The 21849-nt window shown below is 48.1% G+C and overlaps 1 protein-coding gene across 1 annotated transcript in view; it reads left to right on the top strand.

Annotated features, from left to right (window-relative positions):
• The first annotated feature begins 1561 nt into the window (after positions 1-1561).
• CPEB1 (cytoplasmic polyadenylation element binding protein 1) overlaps positions 1562-21849 on the top strand; it is a 517982-nt gene continuing 497694 nt past the window's right edge. The window contains exon 1 of the mRNA XM_069624702.1: positions 1562-1661. Within this exon, the coding sequence (XP_069480803.1) occupies positions 1647-1661 (15 nt within the window). The 5' untranslated portion in view covers positions 1562-1646. The remainder of the gene's footprint in view (positions 1662-21849) is intronic.

Genomic DNA, 21849 nt, shown 5'->3' with positions numbered 1-21849 from the left:
TTGAACCGAGATGTGCACAAACAGTATGCCTTGGTTCGGCAATCCTAGAAGAGTAACAGCTTAATCTGAAAGATATCTTGAACAGAAAGAGTTCTTATCCACTTTCCCCTTCATGTCAACCTAAGGTCTAATAGTCGATCCCAGGCTCGCAAGAGACTGCTCAGGACAATCATGTCTACCATGCAACAAGCCATGCTACAATGGTGGTCCTGCGTTGCCGGGCTCCCTTTAGACCTGACAACCCCAAGTGCCATTCCACACGTGCCTTTCTGTTCCTAATTCCCTCAGCACCCTTTCATCTGCTCACCTGCTGCTGCTAATGGGCATCTTGATTATACCAATGTTCAAGTATTGTTGCACTGTGTGTCCTTGCGTTGTGTCTATTGCACTCGCCTTGGAAGACGGAGCACCGCAGGTTCGATCCTTGGGTTCACGCTTAGAAACCGCTTGGTATTAAGCGTGTTATAAATAACCTATCATATCATATCACTCACAAAATGCAAGGATCTACCTCTCTGATAGCGCCAAGCAAGAGACATATATAGAAGGCCATCAGAATATTACTCTTTTTGAATGCTGTATCCTCCTAAAGTGAAATCATGGCAGAGGACAATGGAATTGGTCAATCAACTGCTCTGATGTCACTGCAGGGAGATATAGTATTTTCTGGGCCAGGTTTTTTACTCCTTTTTGGAATTGCTTTGGGGAGAGGGAACTTGCCATTCTTTATGTTGCTTAATATTTAAGGACATGGATAGGGTGGCTTGCAGATGCCAAGCATCCAGGAAGGATTCTACAATTTCATTCCTTGTCTTGGTAAACATCCATCACCCTTCCAAAAACGGGTTAATCTCCCTTGACTTAAATGGGATCAAATACCAACATCTGATTTCATGGAAGAAAAAGGTGTGGGTTACGTCGTTGACTGAATGAAAACTCAGAAACGGAAAAGTGTCTATACCTATTAACCTGCTGAGTAGTCGCAGCGTAATCAAATCACGTTTTGAAAGGTGATGAAGGCTTTCCGAGAGATTGATCCCACGGAAGTTTCTAACAGTTTAGCGGGAGGGTGATATCTCAGTCCAAGGTGGGAAACACTCTGCAAATGAGGCCGAGTTTGGCAGGTATGTGTGGTGTACCAGCAGCAACATGGCATTGGGTCATATGTTGATAAAAGTGAGATGTTTGTTTACACCGCTACAGGCCATTTAAGTCCAAATGGCTACCGCGGTCTGATCTAAAAAGTGGCTGGGTGAACCTGTGGCTCTTGCCGTAGTCAGCATAGTCCATATTTCCTCGGGTGATAGGTGCTCTCGTGGGGGCCTTCTGTTGCGCCCTACCCTGAGGTCTCTGGGCCTTCCCCGCGTGTAGGGAACCTTGAAGAGTGCTTGCTTGCTTGCTTACTTACTTACTTCCACGAGGGGGCGCAGTAATGCGCGCCTGCGCCCGGGTTCCTCGTCTGGCCCACGCTCAGGTGTTTTGAGGGCCCGGGAGGAACACGAGACTGCGGGGGCGGGGCACTCAACTTTATAAGAGTCCCAGTCGGCCGGCCTACAGCTGTTGCAATAACACAATCTGTATCTTGGTTTGCACCGGCCCACTGTGCCCCTATTATCGCCGGTTCCACTCGCTGCAGAGCTAGCAGCATGGCATTTCCACTGGTAAGAAGTGTGCAGCCCCGGAAACAAGGAATGGCTTCAGCAATGTGCTAATGTTTGGGATAGCCCTAGTCCTAGCACAGCGCGGAAAGGAAAGATTTAGCGTCACGCGGGTTGAAATCTGCTTGATCTGTTTTTAAGACGATCATACAAACGGTTAATTGACGTGTGCACCCATTTTTAGCACTTGTAAATACCCCTTGTGTAATTTGGGGTTGCATTGTTTTAGCACGAGCTGACATCGAAGTTTAAATGCCCCAGCGTTGAATATGTAAATGCTTGTGCGAAGGGTCTCTCCTTAAAGCACATACCTCATTTATGCTAAAAGCTGCACTGTGGACGTTGGCGTGTGCGTTTTATACTCCCACGTTTAATAAGCTGATTTCTGGGTTCGTGTATCTTTCTTTGCGTTTTTTTTATTATATATTTTTTTAAAATATTGTTTGTTTTCCGCCTTATTTGCGCTGCGATGGGTTGTCTTTTTCTGCGTCCTGCCACGCCGCTACTGTAAACCAATGAAGTATAATTCTCAGCCGCAATATAACGCACTTCTCGCAGCCTTAGTCTCTAATGCGGTGGCTGAGTTGAGAAGTGAGGGTGGGCCCCTGTGTCCTCTGGGAATGCGTACCTTTATTGTCCGTTATTCTTGAGAATCTCATGATTCCCTTCTAGTTCTTTCTGGGAACTCTTTCTCTTTTTTTTTTTTTTTTTTTTTCATTTTATGAAAACTTTTATTGTTACAGAAATGTGTACAGCTTAATCCTTGTGTACAGCTTAATCCTTCTGGGCAGCAGCCTTTCTCAAGAACTTTTCTTATTATTAATCTGCCTCGAAAGGTGTGTGGGTGAGACCGGTGGATTGGCTGCCATGTTTCCCAGTGACGAGCATGACCAATCGAACCAGTCCTCATTTTTCTCGTTGTATGATGGGACTTGTAGGCCCCTATTTACAAGAGGGGAGGGGGGGGGGGGTCGCAAGCACAAGTCCCCAGCATGCAGTGGGTAAAACTCGAGACAGGCTGGAGGAGCCATGCATGGAACTGGTGATCTTGGCTTTGTGGGTGAACATCTAATGTTCTTTTTGCGCACCTGTGCTCTGCTGGCTGCTTCTTGCTTCCCTGAAGCTTATTGATCGCCCTGGATTGGGCTGCGGTAGGAAGGTCATGAAGAGGAAAGGCAGCTAGCAAGGGAAGGGCCCTTAACTGGTTATGACTCTCTAACCCATTGTGCAACTCCAGGCCTCGAGGCAAGCACTCAGATAACTCCTCATTAATAATGAGATGTGTGTACATTTAGAATCAATGTGTGCAAACTTATTTCATGAATATTGAGGGATCTCCTGAAAATCGTCATGTCCAACCTTCCAGGCCAGACGTTGGACAACCCTGCAAGTTTCCCTTGTAATAGGCGGCACAAGGATTCACGGACGGACAGGGCGTTGGTGTCCTGTTCATATAGTTTGTGGCTTTGCACCTGGGTCTGATGGGCACCAAGCTGCTCCAGTACACCAGCTGTTTAATTTTGTTCTTTTATAAAGGGGAGGGGGGAAGGGGGGGTAGAGGGAAAGTTATGCTTTAAAAGGGTACTTTGTGTATTTATAAAAGGATATTTGCTTGTTCTGCCAGGTGAAGAACGATGGTCTGGAGCGTTTTCCCAGAGCAATTCCAGAGGTGAAGATCAACTCAACCTTCCAGCCATCACCTTTTCTACTGTAGCCTTGCCAGGGCTGTCTGGCTCAAGGATCTACTGATTTTCTGTCTCCACGATAGGGTGATCAGATTTAAATAGTAAAAAAAAAGGATGGGACAACTAACATAAAAGTAGGACTGACTCGTGAAAGTGGCTGTCACGGTGCTACTCGGTAGTGGATGGAGGAGAAAGTTGAAGTTACTGGTGCAATAAATACATTATATCATTTTATAACCTATCGCTATCTTCATAAAATGCAGCGTTTCTGTGTGAATTGTGCATTCTTGCCTGGCCGCTATAAAGACCTACTACCAAAAAACAGGACCACTGCATTTTCCAATGGAAACATAATTTCCAGAAAAGGGGACGGAGCACCCAATTCCGGGACAGTCCAGCAAAACCGAGATGTCTGGTCACCCTACTCCCCAGTCTCAAAAGCATGGGCCATGTTTTCAGGGTGTTTTGACCCAGGTCTAGTATGTTGGCAGTGGCCAAGCGATTGTTCTGGTGGTGTAGGCCACCTGGGGATCGTCCTGGCCTGGGCTGCATATGTCGGGAGCAGCTCCACTTGTGAGACAGGTGGCAGGAAGTTGGCTTAGTGTCCCGGGCTGCTTTTGTGGAGCAGCCCAGCGGTGTTAGGAGGTCTGGAAAAGATCTGGGGCTACACTAATGTTGGTACTGTTGGGACTCTGGGCGAGCTAGTCTTTTGGTTGTCCCTGAGCTTCTATCTGGGGCTACAGCCAAAACACCCGGGGCTATATCTCCACCTCCCCCCCCTAGCAACACCTCTGAGCTTGGGCATTGAGATCGGGCTTGCGGGAGTGCAGTTGGACCAAGCAGGTGTCGCACCAAGTCTTTCTCTCCTGCGACAGTGCTCCACACACCATTAAACGAAAGCTGGATCAACCAGGTATTGGTTCTGGTGCAGAGCGCTATGCCAGCGCCACCCTGACCTGAAGGTTGGACTTGATGAGCTTAATGGTGCTCAGCTCGCACCTCTCCACTCTAGAACTGACACACTCAGACTCCCCAGCACTTACCCCCTCTTCCCTCTTCCTTTCTGCACTTGCACGTTCTGAATACTCAAAGGCATAGGTTTGTCCCTCAGCTCTTAATATTGTGTTGTAATGTACCTTCCCTGACCTGTGGGTGCTTTCAAACAGTGTTATTGTATAAGAACAAGCAAATAAATGGGGTCCCTCGTGCACCACACGCACAGGACCCTTCACTTTAGTTGCAGCCCTGGAGTATCATGGGCTGACGCATTTCAGGTTTTTATTTAATCACATGCTTCAAATGGAAGCGTTGCTCCTAAGAGGGTCAGGGCGATGATGACTTCAATATCCTTGGTGTTTATGGCTTCGCGAGGAATACATTGGCAACTGCTTCCCTTACTGAATGGTGTATCCTCCTAATGTGATCATTGCAGAGGATTATGGAAGTCATAAATGACTACTGTGACTTTGGAGCAAGTGATCCCAATCTTTTCTGCCATATTATTTTTGCTAGCTGTGGGGTCTTGGGGGAGGGCCTGTGTGACGATCCCAACTGTCCCAGATTATGCTGATCATGGAAACAGTGACTCCGGGTACCATGCACAATTAGAGGGATAGCTTTTAACTGGCGTGAATTCCATCCTGCCGTTCTGGCTGACATCACTGTCGCTCAGGAATCCCTCGCTCAGTGGAAGCTATTCCCTTGGCTAATCGATGCTAGCTAGCCTACCATTATTTGAGGTATGCGGAGGTTGGAGTTCTCAATGTGTGGGTGGGCTTGTGGGTAATGTGTTCTGCTAGATGAGAACAAAAGCGGCTCATCGGAGACCTGAGGGTGTGACGCACAGGAATGGTAATGCAATGGTTACCTCAGAGGGTAGAGGGCCTTGTCTGTAAAAGGCCCAATTTGACCCCCACCTGGGTACCAGACCTTGTCTGAGGAGGAAAAGTGCACTTTAAGGGTTAACTAGAGGGCAACTAACTGACCTCGTATATAGAGACCTTTATAGGGTTAGCAGGAAGACTGGGTACTTGTCATGCTCACATGCATGAGGTGTCCGTCAAATGCGGCGGCTCAAGCTGTTTGTACTACAGAGGTAGAAACAAAGTGCATGGCAAGCTGCTTAAATTGAAGTCTATGCCCAGTGATTAGACTTCACCAGGAGTGATCCAACTTGTGAGGCAGATGGGCTTCCACTAGAGCTTGAACTACATCCAAACGTTTGGTTATGGGCAGGGTCGGACTGGGACAAGAAATAGGCCCGGACAACAAAAAAAAGTGGCCCACCCCCGCCTCAAAGTAGCCCACCCCTCGCCTCAAAGTAGCCCACCCCTCGCCTCAAAAATGTGGCCCACCCCTCGCTTCAAAAAAAGTGGCCCACCCCTCGTCTCAAAAAAAGTGGCCCTCAAACCATCATCCGTGAATCGCGTCAATTCATGACTTTTACAGAAAATGAAACATATGGGTTCTTGTGTCTGTTACATTACAACACAACTCATAAAATAACATTACTTTGCATACAGTTCTGTGACAGGGTCCGTCCACAGCTCCGAGGCGCAGGAGTGGCATGAACCGACCACCCCCACTGCGGTTTTGGGACCTGCTGCAAGTCAATGCTTATACAGGGCTCTGCAACCCCAGCAGGGAAGGAAGGTTAGGGTGATGATGGTTGGATAGGAGGGGAGAGGCGTAGATAAACCGGAATGAGGTTTAGGGAGAGGTCAGAAAATGCTACGTATGGAGGGTTCATGTGTCTGTTACATTACAACACAACTCATAAAATAACATTACTTTGCATACAGTTCTGTGACAGGGTCCGTCCACAGCTCCGAGGCGCAGGAGTGGCATGAACCAACCACCCCCACTGCGGTTTTGGGATCTGCTGCAAGTCAATGCTTATACAGGGCTCTGCAACCCCAGCAGGGAAGGAGGGTTAGGGTGACGATGGTTGGATAGGAGGGGAGGGGGGTAGGGAAACCGGAATGAGGTTTAGGGAGAGGTTATGGATAGGTTGGGGATGTTAGGGTAAGGTTTTGATCACTTCGCAATGCAAGCATTTGGAGGTCGCTGGATATTCTGTCACTCGAGGCCCCACTTTCAACCTGCTTTTTAAAATTGTCCAACAGCCTCCAACCCTAAAACTTCTGAGGCCGGCTACGCCCCTGCTCCTGCGTGATTCGTGTACCCTGCCACTGGCAACTTCAGAGCTGTAGGAAATGGGTGCAGGGGGGCGCCTGCAGCAGGGGAGCTATGGGAAATGGGTGCACTTGGTACCCCTCATAGATCCCGGATACATGCTGATGTCCTGATCCACAAAGTAGCTTACGTACATGGTGTGCTGGGGCTGCCTTGAGTCTACACCTCCTCCTAGGACATACTGGGGGTGGAGGGGATGCCGCATCCTCTGTTGGAAATGGGAGTGGCTCCTTCTAGGACATACTGGGGGGCGGGGATGCCGCTTCCTCTGTTGGAAATGGGAGCTTCTGGGCGATACAGTATCATCTACAGGCCAGCTGGTTTGCCAATGGTAATGGTTTACCAAGTTCTTGTCTGATGTCAGCTTAATTGCCTGCCCAAAATGACATTTGCATTCAAAAGAACTACCGATCTTCTAGGTAGCCGCACCTTGCACATCTATTTCTCTTAAGAAAAAAGCCTGTTCTAGTTACTTTAACAACCATTGTGTTGGCAGCTCTCTAATGTAGATGTGCTGAAAAGATGAAATTAATTTAAACAAGCATACAAGCATACACGTGAATTATTTGTAAACATATTCATGGAAAACAATGCAAAAGCCATTTGCCTTCTCGGGCCTTTGAAGTTTGAAAACAAAAGAGGTTTCAAAGAATGCTCATATATACCGTTTAAAAAGACACACGTATTAAGTAATATGAGCTTAACTAATATACTTTTTAAAAGTCTGCGTTTATAACAATACAACAGTGTCTAGTATTTTCTAGGGTATTGAAATCATGCACTTTTTCGAAATGAATCATGCCCTATTATTTTGGTTTAGAAATTGTCATCTATTTTTCAATCATGTAATATTATCAAGCCCCTGCCCACCCGGCTCTTTCTTGCATGCAATTTAGTTTGGTTTCTGACTCATGTCAAAAATGTGTGCGTGTTCTATATGTTTCAACATAAAAAAAAAAACAATAGGTTTGCCTTTTCTTTGAAAAAAAACTGTGACGCGTACTATGCACAACACGCAAACGGTCACGTTTAGTGAAAGTGACAGTTCAAGAAAAAGAAAATGCCCCAGTGGGTATGGGCCATTTTGAAGCCACACACACTGTTCGTGGGGGGGAACCCCCAGTGCTTGCCTTGGCATGCCGCTGAGCAGCATGATTTAAGCAGTGGGCAATTTGTAGAGGGATGTGCCTGCAAAAGAGGTGCGAATTGTAATGAGAGCGTTTATGAGGTGTGCTCGCTCATTCCAGGCACCGTGCACTTTGGCACCGTCTCTGTCACACGTTCCCTCTACTTCCAGGCAATCAACACACTTGGGTGTTTACTCTGGGAATAGATCATGGGGGCAAACTGAACAAAGAGCACAAGCGACCCAACCCCAATTACGCAGTAAGCCTTGGAGAAAAATAGTGCCAGTTCGTTTGAAGGCGAAGGTTTCCAGTTCACTCTTAACTGCAAAAAACGATGTATAATAAATAAGATCCGAACTCAAAAGGGCAACACTGTGTGTAGTAAAGAGCTCGATTGTTGGAACGCCCTATTGTGTGTGCTTCGTTTCTTTCGAGAATCTGGCGGCCTTAAGAGTTGTCATTCTAGACATCACTACTCAGACTCTGCAAGTTTAAAACGACGAGGTTCCAGCATGGGTGGGCTGGGAAACACAAGTAGCCCTGGAAATGTTTTTCAAAATGGCAATATTACATTGTGTGATGTCATTACAGTAAAGCATAGGCCAGCATAAGTGAGTGTAGGAGAGAACAACCACTGGCCCTGCATCTAGTTACATATTTCTCAGGTCTCGCCCATTCAACTTCTAGAACCTCCATGTTGATGACAACCTGAGCTCCATTACAATTTGGCGACTACCGACTAGGTAAACTTGTGCTACTGTGTGTGGAAGCCAAACTGGCAGACACCACCCAAACACCCTGTTGTTCAATTAAAATGTTGCCAAGTAAAATGTGGTCTCTGAGAAAATTGGGATGAAAATACCTTTGCTGTGAAAACGTTGCCAACAAAAAGGGTAGTAAAAAAATGCAGACGAAAAATAGCTAAAATGCAGTGCTGTTAGGGTATGCGACTGCGTGAGGGTTAAGGAGGATGTGGGGGCATTGTGATTGCCTGGTAAAGTGTCAGGATGGGGACACTGGTAAGCCACTGCGAGGGCAGGGCACCTGGCAGGACACTGTACTCCAGGGGCACCGCTGGTCATCAGTGCAGGGCATTATGGTTGGATGGGGGCATGTTCTTAGGTCTGTAATGGGCTTTTAACCAGGTGAACCATGCATTTCCCGTTAGAATTCCCTGCGCTGCAAACCACGGGCGTGCACGGTGCACCATGTGCACTGCCATGTTGGAACGCCCGTATTCGGGAAATGTGCAAGGGGGAGGTTACAGCCGAGAACAGGATACTGGACACAATGATCACGTCTTTCGCGTCCTGGAATCCTAATTCAATAAGGGCAGAAGCCAGCCTTTGTCCTCTTGGATTCCCACAAGAGCAAGGCTATCCCAGAAGATAGAATAATTCGATTGCTCCAGCTGTCATCCCAGGGTCCCTTTTATGTCACCATTCAGAAATGCTCTTATCCAAGATTGGACTTCCAAAAATGAAAGGAGGAAAGAGTAATGAGCTTTGTCTAGAAATGCATGGAATGGGATTCTAATGTATTCAATTAAAAACAAGCCATGGTAAAATATGGACGCAAATATTGACGAGGAGCCGGCCTGGTGGCATCAATAACCTCCAGAGTAAAGGTTTCAAGCAGTTTCAAATGTCAGAGCTCTGCTGTGACATTCCATTTCACATATATTTTATTTTACATAAGTGGTGAGTAGAAATACCATGTTTCTGACACCTCTGACATACTGCAGTGATTGCCGTCAGCTGGGAAAGAAGTTCCTGGACGCTTGAGGCTAAGTCCCAAAATATATATTTCTGTTTAAAAGGGCCTCTGAGTTTAAATGGCAAGAGGGAAAAAAAATGTACACATCAAAAGGAAAATCTGTTAACAAATCAACAAAGTAACACAACTATGTGCTTCTCATCTGTGCTGGACATGTTACTTGAATTACCACACACATTCTCTGAGGCATCAAACAAAGGACCGCTAGCCCAAAAATGTATGTTGCTTAAAAAGACATGAGTTTTTCCAAATGTCAACGAAACAATCAAAAAGTAATAGATGGAAAGTTTTAAATCAACTGAAAGCAGTCAAATGGCCTTAAGGGGTGGGCAGGTCCATGCATGTGAAACACCAGTCATGACTATCCCGTTTAAACAGTTTGACTTCTTCTAATACAGGCCACTCTGTCACACATGGGAGATCCCGGCGATTTGTTGACATGTACATGTGCAAAACATCCACAGAGGACAGGTCATAGACGCTCCATGCACGCAAGGGAGCGCATGCATGTACACACGGGATACGGGCTAAGTAGAGCAAGGGTTTTGGTTAAAAAGAGATAGGGAGGTTGGGATAAACTTGGGGGTTACGGAAGGGGACGCCTGCAGCAGGGGAGCTATAGGAAAAGGGTACAGGGTGCGCCTGCATTTGAACCCACTATACGAGTATACTAGTCTGAGTCCTTACCTGATTGATGGCTGCTGTGGCCTGGGTGGGCAGGCACTGTCTGTCTGGCGGCCGCTCTGCCTCCGTCCGACTCGTCGCCGGCCTCGCCTGCTGCCTGGCTGGGTGGTGGTCCACTTGTCCTCAGTCAGTGTGGCTGTGTTGGCAGTGCCAGTGCATTGCCACTGGGCACTGGGATGGCACCTGGAGGCCTCCAAGTTGTGGTGAGGACGGTCCACTGGTGTGCTTGCACTCTGTGGTGGGGCTCAGCTGGTGCCTGGTGGCTCGGTCTCTCTGCCCCACTGCGATGTCACATCATGTGCTGCCTGCTGCTCTGTGTGGTGTGAGCGCCGGCGTGCCCATAAATCATGCACAGGGTCAGGGTGGGTCAGAGGCCCAAGGCAATTAGCAATGGCGGCATAGAGTCTATTGGGCGGGCGGGCAGGGGCAGCCTGCCCTCCTCCTGCAGCCGAATTTACATTGGCTTGTTCCATGGCGGTCCCCCCAGGAGGCACAAGTTAAACTTCAATTTTGCAAAGAAGTGCCAACAACTGTTGTTACTTCCTGCAAACTAGTTGAAGCAACTGTGTGAAATGTTGCTGCCGGGACCCAGCTCAGCCCTGCAGGCACGCTGCCCCCAGGGTCAGGACTCGCAGGGAGGCAGGTGTTCACTTGCTTTAGTGTTTGCAATTGCTTCATCCTGCCTCCCTCCACAGATCAAAGTAACTTTACTCAGGCCGCTGCCGCCCGAGCAGAACGTGAGCCGAGCACACCACACGGCTCCGGCCCCCTGCAGTGGCGGCACGGCCGCCGGTGACCCACCGCCGTGATGGTGCACGTGCATCTGCATGCATCATAAATTATGATGCATGCATGATGCAGATGCAATCATCAAAGCAAGGTAACAACATCTAGTGTTACCTTGCTATGATGAATTGTGTGCAGTCTGCAGACAGTGCCGCTGGCGCGCGCCTCTCTCCTGGCTCCTGCCCTGCCCAGCCCAGCGCAGCGGCCAGCGCCCCCCCCCATTTTACTTCCCGGCCGCGGGCGGCCTGCTGATGAGTGACTGTGAGTGTGAGCCCTAGCGAGCTGGAGCTGCTCGTGCGGGCCGCGGCGCCGCACGCACACAGACAGTGACACTGTTACTGTGGTGGGCAGGCCGGGCCTGCCAATAAAAAAAAAAATGACATTGTAATTTTTTTAAAAAAAACGTGACATTGTATTTTTTTTTAAAAAAACGGCCCAGAGGTGGCTGCCGAAAAACCGGCCCCCTGGGACCTCAAAGTTGTTCGGCCACGGGCCGAAAGACCGAAAGGGCCAGTCCGACCCTGGTTATGGGTGCAGGTTCTTAACACTTAAAATGCCATTTGGCAGAACTTTTAGGTACTTCCATGTCCTGCCTGCTCACTGGACATTTTTTAAAGCATTCTGGTCCAGCAACATGGTTATCGACACCATCGGAAGGTTAAATGTTTATAGGTGGCTTGGTTTCCTCGATTACCGAGTGATCAGTCTGATTGATGGAAATGCGGTGTCTAAAGCATGTTGGGTGGCCCACATTGTCTCCTCTCCTCACCCAATCTGTTCCACACAGCCTTCATCGACTTGGTTCCCATACCCACCTGAACCACTTTTTACCCTCCAAATGCAGTGCCCCTTCCTATTAGCCATTATGTAACCAGCCCCACTCTTCGGCAGCTTCACTACTTCATGAAATGACCCTTAATATGGCTTACAACCCAACTGTAAGTCATTGGCAGGCATAAAAGGCCACCTTGCTAAACTTCTGACATCCAATACCTTCTGTTCTAAAGCAGTTAGACCAGGAGTCCGTTGGTGGCATGTCAAAATGACCAACCCTTGGAGATTGACTCCTTTAAAATCCAATGGGCAGTTAAATACTGGATGACCCCTATTGGTTGATCGTCAACTGCATGCAGTACTCGCCACCCCCCCATTGATCTCTGCTCCTCATCGTAATGTACTTCTCAACACCACTTACCCTCTATTATCCTAGTCTGGTGGGGGAAGTGGAGGGGTCCCTGAACCCCCTTGCAGCACCAAGCACCCCCATCCCCTGCCTTACTAACGTCAATCTTGTTACCCACCACAAGCTTCTTCACTGCCCCTGCCCCATCCCCCTGTTAATCAAAGTGTTTGAGCAGGCGGGTCTCTTTTGATGTGATAACCACTCTAGTTTGACTGCTTTTTAACTAAGTCAGTTACTAAATTGGTGGTCCAGCATGCAACCCCATTTCAGTCTGCCACCACGCTCTCATTTGTGCATAACTCCCATGTAGTTGACGTCCAAAATCTGGATAAAGGAAGTCGGATGCCCATGGACTGAGCGTGGAGTGGGCATCACATGCTTCACCCACCGTTTGCAGTTGAAGGCTTCAGTCAACTTAATTTCCCTGAAACTGACGTTAGCTCTGTAGCCTACAAAGCTGCTGCATGCTGTAGCTTTCCATGAATACAATTGGGGCATGCGAGTATATGGGTAAACCCATGGTAGACTTTGCAGCAGAGGATTTTACATCAGGAATAAAATGTTTTGTGTATTTATTGCATTGACTGGAAATCGGCTGGTCTTAAATTGTCAGGAATGGCTGGCATGAGTGGGGCCTGCACAAGGTAAATGCTTCTCACTTGGTCACCAAAACTTGCTGCAGTGTGTAACATCCAATGAGTGGTGGATAGATCATGGAGTCTTGTCACCCATCATTGGGCAAGCCTGCACTTTAGCTGTTATAGGGCCTGGGAGTAAGAGTAATCTCAACCAGGACACCACTCGCACTGTGACAACAAATAGAAAATGGCGATATACGTTCCTCCAAGAACTCCAACTGTACCCGGAAACTATTCGTCACGTCCCTTTAAACCACCATCCACTGCAGTATGCAGCTCACTCATTAACTACTTCCCCACAAAATAAATGGGGACAGCCAACCCCCTCAGCTCTCCCACTCTCAAACATTCCAAGCACATGGCACACTTTCCACCTTATTGACACGAACACCCTCATCACCCGCCTGCCAAAACAAAACCTGCGCACTTCCTGGATGATACATATTGCCTCACCACACTAACACCCCACTGGCTCAACATTAACTCTGGTCTCACATGGTACTATACCCACTACACTCAAACTGGAGAGATCTTACCCCACCCACCACTCCCTGGAAACTACTGCCCATTACTATCTTACCATACCTTGCTGGGATCATGGCACACTTTGTCACCTCCCAACTGCAACACATCAACCCCTTCCAATCTGGCTTTTCGGCCCAGACACAGCACTCACATCCTCGACTACCTCCCCAGCATCACAAAGGACACACCACACTACTACGCCATGACATCTTCGAAGCCTTCAACACAATCGACCACACCATTGTACTAGCCTACAGGATGAATGCCTCTGGCACTGTGCTTGACTGGTTCACCTCCTTTCTCAGTGGCAGGAGAATCTCCATACTCTAACAATCAGACCCCACCTCTGTTAAATATGGAGTTCTTAAAGGCTGCGCCCCCATCTCGACTCTTAAAGCTTTATTTTGACATACCCTTGGCAAACACGTCCATTTACACCAATATGCAAACAACCTACAAATGAACTTTAAAATGTCCTCCCACTGGCAACTCCACACCCTCAAAACCTGTCTCCTCCACCAGTCACCAGCTGGATGGCCATCCACTTCCTCAAACTCAGCCCTTCCAAAACAGAATGCCCCAAGGCACAAACCAGACCCTGCTCCTGGATCCAACCCACATGTATCCCAATCATTTGGCTTCACCAACTCCCCCACCTTTCCTTCACACACCACATAGCTGCTCTCCCCTAAACACGCAATCTACACCTACACTTCATCAAAATCAGACATTTCTTCTGAAGACTTCCATGCTGCAATCTAAACACTGATTCTCTAAGCTGGTATTTAAAAATGCTCTCCTCACTAGACTCCCCCCAACAGCACCCTTGCCCCCTGCAAGCCTTAATAAATGCAGCAGCCAGACATAACACACACATCCCCACTCTTGACCATCTCTACTGGCTGCCCATACTCAAGAGAATTGCCTTCAAAAGACTATACATTGTATTCAAAGCCATCCACCTCAAAATTCCATCTTACCTTAATGACAAACTCAAACCCATCACCCGCACAAACACCAGACAGCCTAGCTAACACCTTCTACACGTTCCACTCTGTACTTGCGCATGAATACAAAAACAATCACTTACCCACTGGGCACCCACTGCATGCCAAACCTACCTCTTTACAGACTGCATCCTCTAGCACCACTTTCAGAAAGAGCGTGAAAACATGCATGTTTCCCCATACATAACCCTGCCCTCTGCAAGCCATCATTTGACTATCTAATCTTCCTAGCCTTTTCTGAAAAGATGGTGTAACTTTTTAACTACTGCCTTTTCAAACTTTGAACCATGTTCTGAGACCCTCTGGACATGGCCAGCGCTAAACAAAAAAAAAATCTGCAATACCGCCCTTTTGATTAACACTACTGGAAGTTACCAGGCAGATATACCCTCCCCTAAGCCACTAAAACGTCTCATTTAGTACACATATTGGTTACTGCTTGGGCCTGCCTCAAATTGGCAACTTTACATTCACCCCCAAAAACCTTCATGCTGGTACGCTTTCAATGCACAGCTGGTCCCTGCGGGAGTTTCCACAACTGGCATTGTTTATGCACGAGCCCTCATATGCCACGCTTTCCCTCTACTCCCCTCAATCATCCTGTCACTTGTCCACCCGGTTCGTCCTATACATTAGGGCTAGGGAGCAGGCCTAGAAGCTAATTGCTAGCACCACTTAAGCCTTGATATTTGCCCTCCAATTCAATATTGTACAACTTGAATGGCCCCACCACACTTCCCTGGCTTGTTTTTGTCCCTACATCACTACCCATACATTTTCAACGTGCGTACGTACCTTTTGGACTAGGTTCGCTCACACACAAGCCTCTTACCCATCTATACACATGGGCTCCCCACCAAAAACAATTACTGGTCCAGGAGCCTCAAGGTTGAGATGTGCACTACCTGACCAATTCTAGACAGTCTTCTGTTCACTTATTCCTTTTTTTGGGTCCAGTTCATGTTCGCCCTTTTACTGCTCACCTGGCACATTGTCCACTGATAAAAATGTGTAAGGCACTTGCGGGACTGCCCTGGCTTACTGAGTACAGATCATGAATAAGGACATGACATTGACAAAGTTGTAATGGATGATACCCATATTTAGAGGCTTTTGTTGTATTGTTTGCCTAAAAAGTGCCATCTCTATGGAAACACCTGTCATGGGGGACTACATATATCAGTGGGGACAATGCTTGTTGCAGGAAATGTAAAAAAGGAGAATCTAATATCACTCATGTTGTAGGTTGACCCTCGCTGGCACATTTGTAGACTTAAATATTTGATATGAAAGAGGCAAAACTATTGGAAGAAATGGCAACCCATTGGTGTTTGGCATTAAGCAGGTAGCTGGGACACCTTAAACTGCTCACCAGAATGTATTATTGCAAGGGTTGTGCTAGATGCACCTCTCCATAGAATTAAAATGCTTTAAAGGTAACACAAGGAAGCAATAAAAAGTTACTACTTTGCAGAATTCTGTTAACACTGCACTGCCCCTGTCGACAATTTGCCGACACCCATTATGGCTCGGGATCTCACAGATCACTGTGCCCTGCTACCACCTCTCCTATTACCTTTTCGTGGCACACCATGAAGTGTGCTGCCATTTTTCCCTGATCCTGCAGCATCAGTTCTCACACACTAACGTGGGTCTAAACTGGTGTTGCAGGGTCTTTTTTTATTTTCTTTCTTTCGTTACCCCGCTCCCATCTAATGGAAGTGGGTGACACTCTCACTACACTGACAAAAGGGAGCGGGCTACACCTGGCTCCCATTAGTCGGTGTAGTGGCGCAAAAGGCGTTGTATAGTAACCCTGGCTTACAGGGTGACTTGTAGCGTTCATGTTAAGTAGTCTTAGTATTGGTCTGGAGTAAATGCTCCTTTACACATGCTTTTAAACTATGTAAAAACCTATTGAGCAACACTCAATTTCGAACAGTAGTCCTAGAGCAGCAGTCTGCAAGCATTGGCTCCAAAAGCCTTGGACTAAAACTCCTTGCAATCAATAGCCAGATCATGGTACGTGTAGTCCGAAATATCTGGGGCTAGAGTAACCTTTTTCCATTATCAAACAATGCGGCTGTTAAACAATCTATATGTTCAAATCATATGATATAAGTCATATATAATACGCCTGTACACAATTATTTCTAGGCACACCAAGGGAGGGAATACTGGGAGGACAAGACAAATATCTTACTAGGCATTGTGTCATTCAGATTGTGCGAGAAGTTTAAGGGGGAGAGGGGAGGAGAAAATGGGGCAGCAATGCTCCAAGCAAGTGCAGCCAGGGCAGCGTAGCTCTGGGTAGTGCAAGGGGAACATGTAACTGTAGGGTTACATTTACAGCCCTTAAGTGCATGATAAACCCAGAGGCAGTGCAAGGGTGACCAAGAAAGAGCCTGGTACCCAGTGACTCAGGGTACCCAAGCAACCAGTCGGTTCATCAGACAGTTAGGTCAGCAGGGAAGGGAGATGAGCAAAGAGGAATGTTTTGAACTGCTTCCAGAACTTCAGGTGGACCGGCTCAAGTTTCAGAGGGGCGGGGAGGCACCTGCAGAGGAGAGATCTATCCCCTACTCTGTCCGGAGAAACGTTTAACCCTTAAAGTTGGACGTAGCTGAGCGAAGGGCTTGAGGGAAGGTATTTTGGAAGAGTGTTGGATGTAATGGGGGGCCCTGGCCCCAGAAAGCCTTGTGGACAATGCAAAGGATCTTCAACTTGATCCTTGCAGCCACTGGCGAGATTTCAGGGCCTGAGTCCTTGGGTTTGAGGCCAAGGATAAGTCTCGGAGTCATGTTCTGGGTTACAGGGCGGAGAGTAGAGGAAGGCAGATTGAGAAGGAGGCTGAGAAAGGCTATTGTAGTAGTCCCGTCTAGAGTACCTGGGCTCTGGAGATTGACCACCTGTGGGAAAGGGTAGTCCATTTGAGGAGGTGCTCCTGGTAGTGGGACTTCTTGGCAACGTCCGAGATGTGAGTTCAGTCGAAGATGACTCCAAGGTTTTTTGCCTCGTAGGAAGGAGGGCCTGAAGCCAGAATGAGGGGGAATGCTGGGGCGGGGGTACCAATGAGAAATTTCTTACTGGCATCAAGGCAGAGATTCTTGGAGGCGCACCAATCCTGAATCACGGGTAGTCGGGAATGAGTGAGGAGACTGAGAGGAGCCTTAAGGAAAGTGAGTCTCATCCGCATGACACAGTTGGAGAAAAGAGATCAGGTGGGCCAATTAGAGGTTGAAAAATGAGGATAGAGCCCTGGGTAACACCACAGGTAGAGGTGGCAGAGAGCAAGGGACCAGTTGGACCTGAGAGGGGCAGCCCAAGAGGAAGGTCAGCCACTCCAGCGCCTGATCCGCGATGCCTGGGTTATCACGGAGTTGATTGATCAGGATGGTGTGGTTGATAGTGTCAAAAGCAGAGGAAAGATGAAGGAGGATGAGACAGAAGGAATGCTGTAATCAAGGCTGGAGAGCAGATGTTCACAGATCAGGAGAATCTGTGCCTCTGGCAGCTCTGAAGCCAGACTGATGGTCATGGACACAACCAGCTTACTCTCCACAGTAGATCTGCTGGGAGATGGCTAGTTTTTCCAAGAGTTTTCCCAGGAAAGGGGTGATGGAGATAGTTTGCCAGGCAAATGGGATTGGCTGACTGCTTCTTGATGGGGTGCACTAAGGAGTGCTTAAGGGGAGAGGCGAAGTTCCAGTGGCAAGAGTGATTACAGAAATTGGCCAAGGGTGTCAATATGGTCCTTGATGGTTCAAGCAGGGGAGCACCTATTGGACGACACTCCTAGATCGGACTTGTCTAGAAACCTCTTCGGGTGTTGTCTGAGAGGGAGAGATGGCCAAAGGGGGGCCACCAGAGTGAGAGGAGATAGATGACAGGATGTCTTGAGTTTTAGTGGAGAAGTGAGAGGCCAGAGCCGTAGAGGGCCTAGGAGGGAACAGGAGAGGTAGAGACAGCAACAGGATTGGCCAGTTCCGTGCAGATTATAAAGAATTCAGCCATGTTGGAGGCTGTCGAGAGGATGTGTGCTCTCTTCTTGGACAGGACAGTCTGTATTGCCTTTGGAGTAGGCGGCATATACCAAGAGTTGCACTTGGAGGTAGGCTTCAGCCGGATTCTCATGACCCGGGCAAGGATGTCTAGGGTGTTGGAAATAGAAAGATGCAGATTAGAAAGGGCAGTTTTAGGGTGTGAGTCTGCCCCACAAGGAGCAGAGGAAGTAGAGGCAAAGGCATTCACTGACACACGCTTCATGGGCTAAATGACCGGGAAGGTAGGTGGCAGTGCTGAGGGGTTTGGGGGGCTTTGCCTGATAGTTTCAGATGCGAGTAGAAAGTGGTCAGTCCCAAGAGGAGTGGTGAGATGGTTAGATGGGATGTCTGAGGTGATCAGAACATGCAGAGTGTTGGGCCAGCAGGCAGAATGGAAAGCGTCTCGGAGGTTGTGGAAAAGCCCAAAGGAGGAAATGGAAGCATCCAGGTGGATGTAAGATCTGTGAAAGGTTGCGGTGAAGGGGAGAAGAGGGGTCAGCCCAGCGGTAGAGGGCCACCTGGTCAGTCGGCCTGTTGATGGTGGCCAGTTAGAGAGGCCAGGAGAGATGGAGAGCTTGCAGACAAGGCATTCAAAGGAGGAATAGGGTTGCATAGGGATGATGGAGGCCGGGACCTACTCAGAAAGATCAGGAATACTCCTCCTCCAGTACGGTTGGTTCTGGGTTCAGAGTATCTTGTAGGCCACAGGGAGGAGAGTCAAAACGTGACAAAACTGCCTGTAAACCATCTCTCGGTGAGCGCAAGTACATCTAGGTTGAGTACTTCGAGGAGGTGACAGATGTCAGACGTGTTTGTCAGCAGAACAAGTGGAGTAGCGACATGGAACAGGTTGCCAAATTGAAAGACTTCTGTGGAGGGGTACCGGCTTGAGGTATAACCTGCGCAGGTGGTAGGGGCTAGAGGGTGGACAGAGGAGGAAGATGAGGGTGGTGGAAGGAGTTGCAGGAGAAGGGAGGAAGTTGATAAGACGCAGGAGTTTGGGCTGAGGGCCCTGAACCAAGACTGTGCCATTCAGATGCACATTAATGATGGTCTTGGAGTGGAAGAGGGCCAAGAGGACCTCCCACCTAGTGCCACTGTTAATGGGAGAGGGAACAGACCATATGAATGGTCCATAGGTCTGGAGTGGGGACGAAGATGTCTGTGGGTCTGTCTGGAGGAAGTGCTGGTGCAGGTATCGGCGATGGGCAGGCCTGGGTTGGAGACCAGTATGTCCCTCTTGAACTTCCAGAGTTTAGTGAGAGGATAGGGTAAGAGTAGCAGTTGGAGAAGATGCGAGGGACGGAGCACCATAGGTGGTCCAAGGAGGTAGGTGGAGTAGGGGGTGCGAAGAGGGTGAGCAGAGACAGTCCTGTGCCACACAACACGCAGGAGGAGCAGGGAGACCTGGGTCACAATAAGGGAAGACGAGACACGGGAGGGGACATGAACAGCATGCTTTTGCGAGCCAGGGGACAGGAGAATCTAGGTGGGAACCTAGAGAGCCATCAATAATGCCAGTTACCGGAATGTGAAAACAGCCAGATTCCACTTTACTGGAAAAGGGGAGGAGGGGCATGTTTTTGAGCACAGCACAATACACCAGGATTTGATTTACCTGATGAGTTGCAACAGGTCGATGGTTGCAGACTACGTACTACCACAGCAGACACCACTAGAGCTGTCCTTAGCCTCTGGTCCCTGGCCAAGGGGCCTGCCACAGCAGGGTGTGCACTGGATGCTGAATTGAAGTGGCTGCCAATCAATGGGGGCGTGGTGGGAGGGCCAACAAACAAGGAAGCAACCAGGACAAAGCGCAGTGGGAGCAGGCACACGCACTATGGCGAACAAGACTTTTACCAACGCACAACTTACTGAGCACCCCTGCCCTGGAGAAGTGATGTTTCCTGATGGTGGGTATGGCCTGTTGGGACAGAGGGAGAAAAAGCATGTCTGTGCATGCTTACCTGTTTGAGCAGAGGTTCGGGCCCTGGGTCCTCCTGGTCAGAGATGCCCTATAAGAGTTTGAAAGGAAGAGGTAGGGCTAAGGTGGGTGGTGCCTAGGTCAGGGGACCTAGATCCACTTCCAACTGCCCATAACATTTTTTCTCTCATTCATACAAGATAAATAGTACAGGTTTGAAAAGTCCATAATTAAAGTCTGATTTTCAAATGAAATGCACACTGCATGTGTTGGGGCTCAATGTTTCCTGACATCATTGAACCTTGTATATATTGGTGTCTACACTGTTTTGGGAAATTCAACCGGCAGAGGAACACCTTCCTATTAAATTTAAATTTAGGGCCAGGGTAAACAAGAAATAAAATATATCAAGAGGCTGTAGTCTATCTTAGTTGCTGATCATCCAATGCATCTCTCATAAAGCCCAAAACTAGGTCGACATAAGAATGTTGATCAAAATGGATCCTTGCACTCATAATTTGGAAACAACTTGCCAGTACAACTTCATTCATAGACTTAAAGACCATATATCTCCCTAATTGTTGCTTTTTCAATGGCGTCTTTCAAGTGTAATGGCAAGTTCTTCAAAATTCCTTTTGCTACGCACATATAATTTTTGTTTAATATATTGCTTTAGCATTTTTAGACTGTACTCAAATCCTTTTTTAGAGAAGGGGAAAACTAAATTACCCAACCATCCTAAAACAAAAGGAGTGATTTAAATCTTCCACGGACTTGGGCCTGGAGTGTTTCATGGGGACACTTAATAAGGCGTTTGAATTGCCCACGACATGGATCCACAACTGGTTGACACGTTGACCTCCTTCCTGATCTGCACGCCCTGATGGGGCTTGCTCGAGTGGACGCCTTCCTCTGGTGCAAAGTCTGTTCACCAATTCCCAATCATACAGGCTAGTGTTGCCAGATCTGGGAAAGCTTTGTTACCCATGAGAAGCTTAATTCCAAGAAGACCAGAGATTTCATGGAAGTAGGGGGCACTGTTGACCTGCACAAGGAATCCACAACACAAATTGTTTGCCGTATGAGATAGCCAATGGACTGTCACATGGAAATGGGGCTGAACCGCTGAAGGAAGAAAGGAATTGCTCACGCACAACAGCAGCTGGTTCTGAGGGCACATCGGGGTGGACTTGCCATGGTCTGATCAGTTGAAGCTTCAATATGTAACTCCCAGCTGGAATCTGAGGTAGTGGAGGAAATTGTGACAAGCTGATTCCTAGGCAGTATGTGAAGGACGTGTCTCTGTAGCCAACAGGAGGCAAGACCGGAAGCTGCCGGGGTGTTTTCACGACTGAGGCACTGTCTACAAGGTCAAACCTACTACGGTTTATGTTCAGTCTGTACTATGTTTGTTCATGCCATTTGTCATTTGAAGGTTTGACGGATGTGATGTAGGATTTCCCTGGTGACGGGAACACCCTATGTCACTATGGAAATAAAAAGAATGGACACGCCTCAGCATGGGGCGCAGTCCAAGTTATCAAGCAGCTGGCATCTTCTTGTGAGGGTATGAGCGAGCTGGAGACCTCAACACACACATTGCCCCAATATTGTTACA

This window comes from Ambystoma mexicanum, chromosome 11 (assembly GCF_040938575.1).
Source record: "Ambystoma mexicanum isolate Mex_15411 chromosome 11, UKY_AmexF1_1, whole genome shotgun sequence".
Lineage (NCBI taxonomy): Eukaryota > Metazoa > Chordata > Amphibia > Caudata > Ambystomatidae > Ambystoma > Ambystoma mexicanum.
Note: the sequence above shows the minus strand (reverse complement) of the source record. Positions and strands in the feature narration are given on the sequence as shown.